Below are 12932 nucleotides of genomic sequence, written 5' to 3'. Positions count from 1 at the left end.
ACTTTGAAGCTGATTTACAGCACCACCTAGTTTTTGCAACAATGTTATATCAGAGTATTGACTACTTATTAAGATGAGTATTCCTTTTTCATGTGCGCATAAATTACATACTTTTAGATACAGACACTACCCCTTGATGCTGCTGCTGTGCAGCAGTGAAACAGAGGCCTCATGCAGGGGCTGTTCTAAAATGTTTAAATACCTCTAAAAACTTTTGTGGTTTCAAATAAGGAATACGTGATACATTTCCAGGATATTATACAGTGCCATTGGCCAAATTTTATGTTTTATTTTTTTTAAAGACTGTCACAATCGTCATGGTGGAATTTCAAAGTAACTACTATAAAAATCTTAGAAGGTTTTTTCCAGCCTGTAATGATTACAACATCAGCTAAAACAGGCATCTGTAATAAAACACTTGATCAAATGTTGACGCATGGCATTATGAATTGGCTGGTTTTCCCTTTATTAATGTGGTAGCTGTTGTATTTAAATGCTTTTTTTGGCTTGATTTATTTTTATTTTTGGATGTTCATGATTTTTTTTTTTTTGTGGCGAGTTAATTTTGGGAGAATGTTAAACACGGAATAACACATTTATGTTTTGCCTGTTTGCATTCTTTCTCTGTGTGTAGATATATGTGCACACGTTTCAGAAATCATGTTAGTGTCTGAATGTGTCATCTGAGATTTTTGGGGATAGGCAGCAAAAAAAACCCCCCTAAATTTATCAATAAATATCTAGACTTAACAAGTGAAATTCATACTATATTGGTTGAAGGTAATCTCTGAAATGGCTAACTGATCTTCAGTAACAGTGACACATACTCCCTCCATTTCCAGACTCTTGTGAAATAACACAAAACATTGTTTGAATAAAAAAAAAAAAGTTAGAACCTGTTTAGAAAATTTACCATATCAAAATAGCATGGAATCCCAGACCTCAAACAGCAACAAACCTTTATGAAAACAGCACTGCAAATATTCTGCTGGGCCCTAAAATATCAGTATACCTTCTATTGGGAAACCAGACCAATGTGGACTGCTACAGATCCCTACATAATATGCTAGCAGAATAATCACTTCAATCACACACACAGAACACAGACTTTCACCTATATTAGAATAAGGGATCACACATTAGAAATATGCAGACAAAAACTGAATTCCTCTTTGTTCTGCTACCCACTGCAGCTTAACACCTTCTCCTTTCCTGTTCCCTGCAAACATAAGGGGGAATGAGGAGAGGAGGAGCTGAATTAAGACTCGGTGAACTCTATTTTTGCTTTGCATTGTGCTCTGGTCAATCATTGTCAGTTTTTGGCTTGGAGCCAGGTTTCTTTAGGATAGGTTTGATTGCTTTTTTAAGAGAGCAAGGCAGGGAACTGTTAGAATGGTATTTATTATATTGGTTTAACCATGGGGGATAGGTCTTGTTTCAAGTTACAAATGAATTTGGGGGTCTGGGGGAATAGGGTTTAATGGGTTCACAGATTGGCTGATTCTCTGAAGGATCTTCTAAGTATCCTGGGAGGAGATTTCACTAAAGTCAGACGGAGGCGAATAGTCTGGAGGGAGTAGGATAGGATCTGCTGGGAAAGAAGGCAGAGTGTGTTTACTCCTAAGGTGGATTTGGTTGGGCTAAGAGGGATGGGAGGATAAGAGTGCAGTTGACTAAGAACAAATAGCTTGGGTTTTTTCCATGAAACATTTGGTGAAGTATTCAGTTGTAAGATCTTCAGAGCAGTTAGTATTGTAAGAGGTTTAATCCCAGAGTTTTTGTTCTGGTTCAAAGTCTTTACCTGGATTATTCATGGATATTTTTAGTAGTTTGGACATGGTCTTTTTATTTTTTGCTTGTCAAATGACTGCTTTGTATTTCTTAGTGTGTTCTTTGCCGAGATGAAGGTTAATAACTGTGTGTTATTTTTTTTCCATGCCTGCTCCAGTTGTGGAGTTTGTTTAAGGAGAAGGAGACCTTTATGGAACAGTGGGGAATTCCTTGGAGGTCTGGTAGTGTTTGATTTGAGAGGGGCCAGGGTTTCCATAGCTGTGGAGGATTCATTATTTCATTACAGGACTAGCAGTTCTAATGGGTCTGTGGAAGCTGGAATTGTTGATATGCTGATGTTTTCAGGACAGAGTTCTGTATGCTTATGTAGTGGGCCCTCTGTTGTACCCATAGGTAGAAGCATCCTGGCTGATGAGGTCCCCATGGACCTTGCACCTGGTGCAGCTACCCCGCCCACACTACCAGTCCTGGCACTGAAACAGGGTTCTTATACTTAATACCCACCCACTTCTCTGGAGAGTCAACTACCTCGCTAAAGCTTAAACTCTGGAAGAGACTGTTTTATGAGGTAGCACACAGGATCTCCTGTGCATGCTCAAAGTTTTTACTGAGCTCTCAGCTGGGTCTGTCAGCATTGTTAGATGACATCATTCACACTTTATGGCCAATTCATACTGCTGTCTGTAGAGAATTCTGTTTACAGGTTAGTAAATTTGCTTTTTATTTGTTGGGGGATGGTGGTGGATTTTATTTAGACATAACTGTTTACAGCCAACTTATAAGAGTAGTAATGCACTATAAGGCCTTCATTAAGAATGTTGAGAGACTTCCTAGTTGAAGGTAATTGGCCTCACAGTTCACCCAGGGCATATATCTAATGCACGTTGTCATGTATTATTGCTTGCACATATGCGCACATATGTATTTTCGTTGTACCTTACAGCGTCTTCAAGAAGAAATAACCAAATTGTCTCCAACATTACAAAGAAATGCATCATACATCAAATCTGTAAGTAGTGTTGAGTCATTACATTTGTAATAGCTGTAGCCACTTGATTACATGAAATAATAAATGTATTTTTTATAGTCCAAGATTAGCCGCTTACCTGCCTACCTGACTATTCAGATGGTTCGATTTTTTTACAAAGAGAAGGAATCTGTGAATGCCAAAGTTCTCAAGGTGAGCTAGCTTTCCCTTTCCCTGAATATTTGAATATCCAGAGCTCTGGGCTGAAACAATGGGTTAATTTTGCAAGATAATCCTCTATCCAGAGTTTATAAATTGGTTCCAGGTTCCTTGACTGAAATCCTGATTAGCTGTTCTTTTAGAATCAAGTACTGTATTTTATTTTTATAGAGCATGTGTATTGGGAGCACCATATGTAATGAAATCTGGCGTAGTCTCAAAAATTGAGCCGTTTGTTTATGCTGGAAGGTGTGAGGGGATTGTGATAATGTTACTCTATTTGCACATCAACAGTGAAAATTAAACAGCCCTTTCCTGTCTTTAGGATGTGAAATTTCCTCTCATGTTGGATGCATATGAGCTGTGTACACAAGAGCTTCAAGAAAAAATGGTCCCCTATCGATCAAAATTCAAGGAGCTAGAAGACAAAGCTGTTCAGGCAAATAAAGTAGGTCAAAGATTTGCTCCCCAGTTAACAATTTAGTAAAATGAATAGTAAATGATGGCAGGTGGGGTCGGCTGAAGTCTAACTGGTGCCCTGTATGATAACTGAAATGGATGCCCTACTTGAAGGCAGCTCCAGCATAGTACTCCCTCCATGGGCAGAGGTGGTGGCTTCTGCACAATATATTCATCCCTTCTCCACAGAGTGTCCAGCACCAGTATCCCTTCTGCCTTGCTCTCTTCCCCCCTGCACATCCTTGTACATTTTTCATATTCTCTCTAAAAACAATTCAGACCACAATGCAGTAAAGTAGAAGTTTGTTTTATCGATTTACACATGTTCTGTACTTTCATTGTTAAACTATGTATTTGAACAATGATATTGCCAATTTTTGTATATTCCCCCAATTAGCTTAGAACTTAGATCCTATGCTAGTAAGAATGTCCTGTAACTCCTAATTCCCTGTACGTACCAGGATCAGTCCAGACTGCTGGGTTATGCCTCCCCTCCAGCAGATGGAGTCAGAGAAAAGCTGAAAGGCACCCCCTAGATATACCGGTGTGCCACCTGCGATCCCTCAGTATTTTCTCTGACTCCAGCAGATTGAGAGGCATAACCTGCGGTCCTGATCTACATTGCCTAATTGGTTATCCAGGATTTTAATTTATTGATATTCTACCTGACTAGATCAATTAGTAAAATAAATTAAGAGTAGGCAGTTTAGGTTTTACTGTTGTCAATTTGTTTCACGCGCAGCGAGAAGCAGGTTTGCAGCAGGCTTAGAAGGGCATTGCCCTCGTATCATTTTCCCGGAGTTGGTTGATCCCCGTGGCACAGGGGCAGAGTTTACCGGTGGGCCGGTCACCCTCCCCCCACAATAGTAGTTTGCCAGAGTTATCTCTGAAGGGGGCTCTAAGAACAGCGCGACATTAAAAAAAAAAAAAAAAGGATAAAGACCTAGCTAACACAGGGCCACGTAAGTCCTGTTGGGGGCAGGCAGTGAGCTTACCTTTTGCAGCCCCAGCCTGCCGCGGTTCAGCCCGGGGCCTTCGGAGGGGGTGGCTGTGTCACCCGGCGCGCTGTTTCTTGAGGAGCCAGTGTGTTGGTTTTTGGCGTGCTTTTTCTGGCCGCGTGGTTCCCGGCCCGGCTCCCCATGTCGCGTTCTTCGGCGTGTACGGCCTGCGGGGGGGGGCAGGGGCGCGACTCTTCCGAGAGGGTCTCTGCTCCCGATGTCTCCCCGGGGGCGAGGGACCCTCTTGGGGATCGACCGCTGCCCGCAGTGTTGCTTCATTGCGGCGTCGGGGAGTTCTCGGAGCTCGTTCAGCAGCCCCGCCTCCCTTGCAGAAGGAGGCGGTGGCCATCTTGTCAGCGCTGCCGATAGAAGGGGCAGCGTCAGAGCCTGAGGAATCTCCTCCCTCCTCCCCAACTGCCTTGAGCACGCACAGTTCGGGGGATTTGGATGCCCCTCGACCCCCCCCCCCCCCCCTCTAGACCCGTGGCGGCCGCCTTGAAGAGGCCAGCCCCATTTTCTTCACAGTTTGTGCAGTTAATGCACAAGGCTTTCTTGGAAGCAGAGGCGGGCTGTGAGGTAGAGGGCCCCTCACCGCCTAAGATACTCAGGACGACACCGGGGTGGGGGCTCGCTGCCCGCGGCCCCAGGGGGGCGCAGGAGTATCGGATTCCCAGGAGGCCGATCCGGAGGGTCCGGATATGGATGATGGGGGCAATTCGGAGTGTCAAGTGACTGTGGAGGGGGACAACCCTCAGATTCTCCGTTTGTTTGGCAAAGATGAGCTGCGTTTCTTGATCCCGCAGGTGTTAATGGAACTGGATCTCTTGGTTCCACACCAGGAAGGGGATACCTCCACGGGGAATGTAGCTCTGGCGGGGCTCCGAGACCCCCCCCGCCTACATTTCCCTTTCATCCCAAGTTGCTCCAGATTGTCTCTAAGGAGTGGGATTCTCCGGAAGCTTCTTTGCGTGTTAGCAGGGCTATGGATAAGTTGTACCCCCTGCCTTCGGAGTCCTTGGACCTTCTCAAAACTCCCACTGTGGATTTGGCGGTTACGGCCGTGATTAAGCATACTACAATACCTGTGACAGGAGGTATAGCGTTGAAGGATCTCCAGGACCATAAGTTGGAGATCGTATTGAAGCGCATTTTTGACGTTGCGGCGTTGGGAGTCCGGGCAGCGGCCTGTAGCAGCATGGTGCAGCGAGCCACTCTTCGCTGGATTCAGCAACTGTTAACAACTCAGGATCTAAGAACATAAGAAAATGCCATACTGGGTCAGACCAAGGGTCCATCAAGCCCAGCATCCTGTTTCCAACAGTGGCAAATCCAGGCCATAAGAACCTGGCAAGTACCCAAAAACTAAGTCTATTCCATGTAACCATTGCTAATGGCAGTGGCTATTCTCTAAGTGAACTTAATAGCAGGTAATGGACTTCTCCTCCAAGAACTTATCCAATCCTTTTTTAAACACAGCTATACTAACTGCACGAACCACATTCTCTGGCAACAAATTCCAGAGTTTAATTGTGCGTTGAGTAAAAAAGAACTTTCTCCGATTAGTTTTAAATGTGCCCCATGCTAACTTCATGGAGTGTCCCCTAGTCTTTCTACTATCCGAAAGAGTAAATAACCGATTCACATCTACCCGTTCTAGACCTCTCATGATTTTAAACACCTCTATCATATCCCCCCTCAGTCGTCTCTTCTCCAAGCTGAAAAGTCCTAACCTCTTTAGTCTTTCTTAATAGGGGAGTTGTTCCATTCCCCTTATCATTTTGGTAGCCCTTCTCTGTACCTTCTCCATCGCAATTATATCTTTTTTGAGATGCGGCGACCAGAATTGTACACAGTATTCAAGGTGCGGTCTCACCATGGAGTGATAGAGGCATTATGACATTTTCCGTTTTATTCATCATTCCTTTTCTAATTCCCACATTCTGTTTGCTTTTTTGACTGCCGCAGCACACTGAACCGACGATTTCAATGTGTTATCCACTATGACACCTAGATCTCTTTCTTGGGTTGTAGCACCTAATATGGAACCCAACATCGTGTAATTATAGCATGGGTTATTTTTCCCTATATGCATCACCTTGCACTTATCCACATTAAATTTCATCTGCCATTTGGATGCCCAATTTTCCAGTCTCACAAGGTCTTCCTGCAATTTATCACAATCTGCTTGTGATTTAACTACTCTGCACAATTTTGTGTCATCTGCAAATTTGATTATCTCACTCGTCGTATATCTTTCCAGATCATTTATAAATATATTGAACAGTAAGGGTCCCAATACAGATCCCTGAGGCACTCCACTGTCCACTCCCTTCCACTGAGAAAATTGCCCATTTAATCCTACTCTCTGTTTCCTGTCTTTTAGCCAGTTTGCAATCCACGAAAGGACATCGCCACCTATCCCATGACTTTTTACTTTTCCTAGAAGCCTCTCATGAGGAACTTTGTCAAACGCCTTCTGAAAATCCAAGTATACTACATCTACTGGTTCACCTTTATCCACATGTTTATTAACTCCTTCAAAAAAGTGAAGCAGATTTGTGAGGCAAGACTTGCCCTGGGTAAAGCTATGCTGACTTTGTTCCATTAAACCATGTCTTTCTATATGTTCTGTGATTTTGATGTTTAGAACACTTTCCACTATTTTTCCTGGCACTGAAGTCAGGCTAACCGGTCTGTAGTTTCCCGGTAGTTTCCCGGTAGTTTTCCTGTTCTGCCTCGCCACCGGGCGAGGCAGAACAGGCCAACTGTGTTGAGGCTGCGGTCGCCTACACAGCAGATGCTTTATACGATCTGCTACGGACTTCGGCTCGCGTGATGTCATCCGCCGTATCCGCCAGGTGGCTGCTTTGGCTACGTCTGTGGGCGGCGGATGCGTCCACTAAGTCACGACTAGGATCCTTTCCATTCAAAGGAAAATTGTTGTTTGGGGATGAGCTGGACCAGCTTATCAAGGACTTGGGAGACAACAAGGTTTATAAGTTGCCTGAAGATAAGCCCCGGCAATCTCGACTTTTTGGGCATTCCAGGGGTCGCTTCCGGAGTCAGCGCATATTTCTTATGGGGAGGGATAGTTTCCTTCCTCGGAGACAGCAAGCGTCGAGAGCGCAATCTTGGACTCCTTCCTTTCATGTTAGGTGGCCTTAGCGGTCAGGATCCTCACAGGCATTTACCCCCCAACAAGACTCCACAATGAAGGCGCGCAGACCCATTCCTCCATTCCGCGCATCGGGGGTCGGCTGGCCCTGTTTCGGGAGGAATGGGTCAAGATAACGTCGGACCAGTGGGTCCTCAATGTGGTAAGTCACGGCTACGGGTTGGATTTTGCTCGTCCACTCCGGGATCTTTTCCTGGCGTCGCCATGCGGTCCTCCGGAAAAGCAGCGGGTTATTGCTCAAACGTTGGACCGGTTGCGAACGCTGGGGGCGGTGATCCCAGTTCCGCCGGGCGAACGGCGAACCGGCCGGTATTCCATATACTTCGTGGTTCCAAAGAAGGAAGGCACGTTCAGACCAATCCTGGATTTAAATCGGGTCAACAAGGCCTTACGCGTTCCTCGTTTTCGCATGGAGACGCTCAGATCTGTTATTGCGGCCGTCCACAAGAGAGAATTTTTGGCTTCTTTGGATCTAACCGAGGCGTATCTCCACATTGGAATCCGGGAGCGTCACCAGAGGTACCTGAGGTTCATGGTGTTAGGGAAACACTTCCAGTTTTGTGCCCTTCCGTTCGGTTTGGCGACTGCCCTAAGAGTGTTTACCAAGGGTTCTGGTGGTCGTCGCTGCATCTCTAGGTGTCAAGGTATACTGGTACATCCTTATCTCGATGATTGGCTCATCCGAGCAAAGTCGGAAGCGTGCAAGCAAGCGGTTCGTTTGGTAGTGGAACAACTGCTGGCACTAGGCTGGGTAATCAACTTTCCGAAGAGCCAGCTAAAACAGACTCAACAACTGGAGTTTTTGGGAGCCCGATTCGACACGGCTGTCGGCAAGGTGTTCTACCGCATCAGCGAATGGTCAATCTAATGACACAGGTGCGAAACCTGTTGGATCTTCCGTTACCCACAGCCTGGGATTATTTACAAGTCATTGGGCATATGACTTCTACTCTGGAGATGGTACCGTGGGCTTTTGCGCATATGCGACCTTTACAAAGAGCACTTCTTTCTCGTTGGGATCACAGGACTGAGGATTACGACATGGTGCTACCATTGCTGGAACCGGCCCGGTCCAGCCTCGACTGGTGGTTGGTCCCGGACCATCTCCTACAAGGCGTGGATCTAGAGCCTCCACCTTGGTTGATCCTAACTACGGATGCCAGTCCGGCTGGGGGACTGTATGCCAGTCCCGAGTGGTACAGGGGACGTGGTCTGCCCGCCAAGCCACTTGGTAAATCAATCGCCTGGAGACCAGGGCGGTTCGCCTGGCCTTGCGTCAACTCCTCTCGATGGTTCACGGTTGGGCGGTGCGAGTTCTATCGGACAACGCGACTATGGTGGCATATATAAACCGGCAAGGAGGCACAAGAAGTCGGCAGGTGGTGGACGAAGCATCATTGTTGATGACCTGGGCGGAACGGCATCTAGCCCGCATCGTGGCCACCCATATTGCAGGGGTGGAAAACGTTCAGGTGGATTATCTGTCGGCAGCACCTAGATCCGGGAGAATGGGAGCTGTCGGCCGAGGCGATGTGTCTCATAACTCAGCGTTGGGGGATACCGCGCTTGGACTTGATGGCAACTCGGCTAAATGCAAAGGCAGTGCGTTTCTTCAGCCGAAGGTGGGAGCACAGATCAGAAGGGGTGGATGCGCTGGTTCTTCCATGGCCTCTTCACACTCTCCTTTACGTGTTCCCTCCATGGCCCCTAGTGGGAAAGGTGTTGTGGCGCATAGAATCCCATCGGGGTCTGGTGATTCTGGTGGCTCCGGAATGGCCAAGACGCCCGTGGTTCGCGGATCTCGTCAATCTGGCGGTGGATGGGCCTCTGCGGTTAGGTCACCTCCCACATCTCCTGTGCCAGGGTCCAGTATTTTTCGATCGGGCGGATCGCTTTTGTCTGGCAGCTTGGCTTATGAGCGGAGGCAGTTGAGGAAGAAAGGATATACCGAAGCGGTTATTACTACTCTACTTCAAGTGCGCAGATCCTAGACTATGCTTACTTATGCCAGAGTATGGAAGGTCTTTGACTCATGGTGCAGTGACTTAAAGATTTCGCCGCGACAGTCTTCTATAGGGCATATCCTTACTTTTTTGCAGGCTGGTTTGAAGAAGGGTCTGGCCTATAGTTCTCTTAGGGTGCAGGTGGCGGCTCTGGGTTGTCTAAGAGGCAAGGTTGACGGTGTCTCTTTGGCGTCTCACCCAGATGTTGCTAGTTTCTTGCACGGAGTTCGGAATTTACGTCCTCCTGTGAGATGCCCCTGTCCTTCCTGGAGTTTGAACTTGGTCCTTCGTGGTCTCTGCACTGCCCCCTTTGAACCTATTAAGCGGGCCTCCTTGAGGTATTTGACTCTCAAGACAATCTTTCTAGTGGCCATTGCGTCGGCGCGTAGGGTTTCGGAGCTGCAGGCACTTTCGTGCAGGGAACCCTTCTTGCGTATTTCGGATTTGGGTGTGTCGTTGCGCACGCTTCCTTCCTTCTTACCTAAGGTGGTATCTGCTTTCCATGTTAATCAGACGGTGGAATTGCCTTCTTTTTCAGAGGAGGAACTACAGCCTCCCCAAGGTCGAGATCTGAGGCGTTTGGATGTCCGTCGTATACTCCTGAGGTATTTAGAGGTGACTAACGAGTTTCGGAGGTTGGATCACCTGTTTGTGTTGTGGAATGGCCCCAAGAAGGGCTTTCAGGCATTCAAGACTATTGCGCGATGGTTGAAGGCCGCTATCGCGTCCACGTACATTGGTTGTGGTAAGTCGGGGCCTGATGGGCTGAAGGCCCATTCTCTGTGTTCTCAGGCAGCTTCGTGGACTGAAAGCCAGTTGGTTTCTTGCCAGGAGATTTGCAGGGCAGCCACCTGAAAATCCTTGCATACATTTGCTAGGCACTATCGCTTGGATGTTAGTGGCCCGTCGGCTGAGACCTTTGGGAGCAGCGTTATTCGAGCGGGACTCTCAGGGTCCCACCCCATTTAAGGCGGCTCGGGTACATCCCAGCAGTCTGGACTGATCCTGGTACGTACAGGGAAAGGAAAATTAGTTTCTTACCTGATAATTTTCGTTCCTGTAGTACCAAGGATCAGTCCAGATGCCCGCCCACATCAAGGTTGTTTAGGAGAGTCTGCTCGTGTTTTTATTGTTCTCTTGCAGTGGGACACTCCTTCCGAAACTGTGTTGCTGACAATTATGCGGTAAGTTATTCTGAGGTTATTTCTGGTTTTTATTTCTATAGCGTTGCAGGTTTCTTACTGTTGTTCGATGTTACTTCTTGATCTAGTCAGTGGATGCACTAAAAAGGGGGATGGTTTCCTTCTGCTTTGATATCAAATATACTGAGGGATCGCAGGTGGCACACCGGTATATCTAGGGGGTGCCTTTCAGCTTTTCTCTGACTCCATCTGCTGGAGGGGAGGCATAACCCAGCAGTCTGGACTGATCCTTGGTACTACAGGAACGAAAATTATCAGGTAAGAAACTAATTTTCCTACTACTTTGTGCCATTATGTGGATTTATTGCTACTGGTCCATTCTATACTACCATTGAACTCATCTACTCCTTTCAATTATATCTCCTGCTAACCCCATTTAGGTTTTGCTATCTATTAGATTATTCCTTAGGATTTTACACTAAAGATTTTTTTACTGAAGATTCCTAATATATTATTCTCCAGTCAAGTAACCATAAGTATAGTACTATTTGTAACACACTTTGATCTTTCCAGCTGGAAAGGCATGAAATGAATAAATGATGAACTCTCTGTTTATTGTCAATTAGTCTTGAAAATTCTGGTTCCATAATTATATTCTTGCACTCCATGGCATGAATTTGATTGCTGAAAGTATTCTTTAGTGTTCCTAATGTCTTCCCAGCGTTACACAGGCTGTGCACCCATTACTCTTTCATTCTAGCACCTGAGTCTCCATAGCACCTATATGCTTAACATGCTTTCCCTCTCTCCTCACCTTATTCCTGGCATCACAATGACACATGGGCCATATGCGCAGGATTGCTGCTTTCCTGTGCCAAAAGCCACGGTAAACCAGTTACCCATTAAAGTTTCTATGTGATCCCATCCTGCTCTGGGTACTACTGAAGGTTTCTTGTTCCACTAGAGGTACTTAAATATTGTAGACAAAGTTAATTCGCCTTAATATTTTATGCAGGAAAGATTGATATAAAACAGAAATTCTCCATAGATTTTAATTCTATTCTTGGTAACCAAAAAGTCTGGTGGCTCTTCAAACAAAAGTGGGATGGGACGTAGAAGAAGAGCAAATCAAAAAAGCCATATAACTCCATCAGAAACAATATGCTATAAATATCTAGCATTAGTGGTATAAAAAGGTGAAATTACTTCTTAGCTAATTTCCTTTTCTTGTATACAGTCAGACCAGTCCAGTCCAGCAGGTAATGCACACCAACCAGCAGATGGAAACAAAGATCAGCAGGGCTCGCTAATATCTTCCTTTATATACATTCATGCTGACACCAGTCTGCCAGTATTTCTGTAACAAGACAACTGTGAATAACTTCAATACAATCAACAATTAAAACATATGTGGATTTTTTTTTTTTTTTACCTAATGGACTTCCAGAAGAATATGGAAGCAGAAACTAAAGTTTCTAGCAGTAAAATAAGAAATTGCTCACATGCAGCGAAGTATTGACATCCATTATGCTTCCCAATTCTGCTTATTTACCTGCAAAAACATCAGCTCTAATGCATAGAGTGTATGAAGACACTGAAAGCAGCATAGGGAGGGCTGGTCTGGTCTGACTGCATTCAAGGAAAGGAACTTATCAGGTAAGGAGTAATTTCACCTTTCTTTTCATCCAGTCACACCAGTCCAGACCAATGGGATGTACCCAAGCTACCCCATAATAGGGCAGGATGCTGCTTGAGCTCCTCACAAAACTGCCAAGGCGAAGGAGGCTTCCTCTCGTAATCCTGACATCCAAAGAGTGATGCTTAGAAAAGGTATTCACTAAAGACCAAGTTGCTGATTACATATCTCCAAAGGAGAGATCAACTACAGTTTTGCACATGAAGTAGCCTGTGCCTGCCTGGACTGAACCCTACCTGCTTCGGCAATGGAGTACTGAAGTACAGATAAACTGCCTTAATCACCTCTTAATCCAGCATACCACTGTAATCTCAAGACCACTTCAATTTTCCATACTCCAACATACAGGACACAAAGATGATCATATCTTCGGAAAGTGCTAGTGACCTTGAGATATCTTAAAAGATTTCTCAAGCCCACGGAATGAAGAAGTGCGTAGTCTTCAGAATGTGCAAGCTAAATGAAGGCAAAGAAATAGATTT

The 12932-nt window shown here is 45.6% G+C and overlaps 1 protein-coding gene across 1 annotated transcript in view; it reads left to right on the top strand.

The window, feature by feature from the left end:
• The window catches only part of USP14 (ubiquitin specific peptidase 14), a 166679-nt gene that overhangs the window by 111648 nt on the left and 42099 nt on the right, over positions 1–12932 (top strand). Inside the window, exons 11-13 of the mRNA XM_029591100.1 lie at positions 2735–2800; positions 2879–2971; positions 3303–3425. Of these exons, the coding sequence (XP_029446960.1) occupies positions 2735–2800; positions 2879–2971; positions 3303–3425 (282 nt within the window). The remainder of the gene's footprint in view (positions 1–2734; positions 2801–2878; positions 2972–3302; positions 3426–12932) is intronic.

The sequence above is a fragment of the Rhinatrema bivittatum genome, chromosome 2 (genome assembly GCF_901001135.1).
Source record: "Rhinatrema bivittatum chromosome 2, aRhiBiv1.1, whole genome shotgun sequence".
Classification (NCBI taxonomy): Eukaryota; Metazoa; Chordata; class Amphibia; order Gymnophiona; family Rhinatrematidae; genus Rhinatrema; species Rhinatrema bivittatum.
This window is presented reverse-complemented; position numbering and strand designations above follow the sequence as displayed.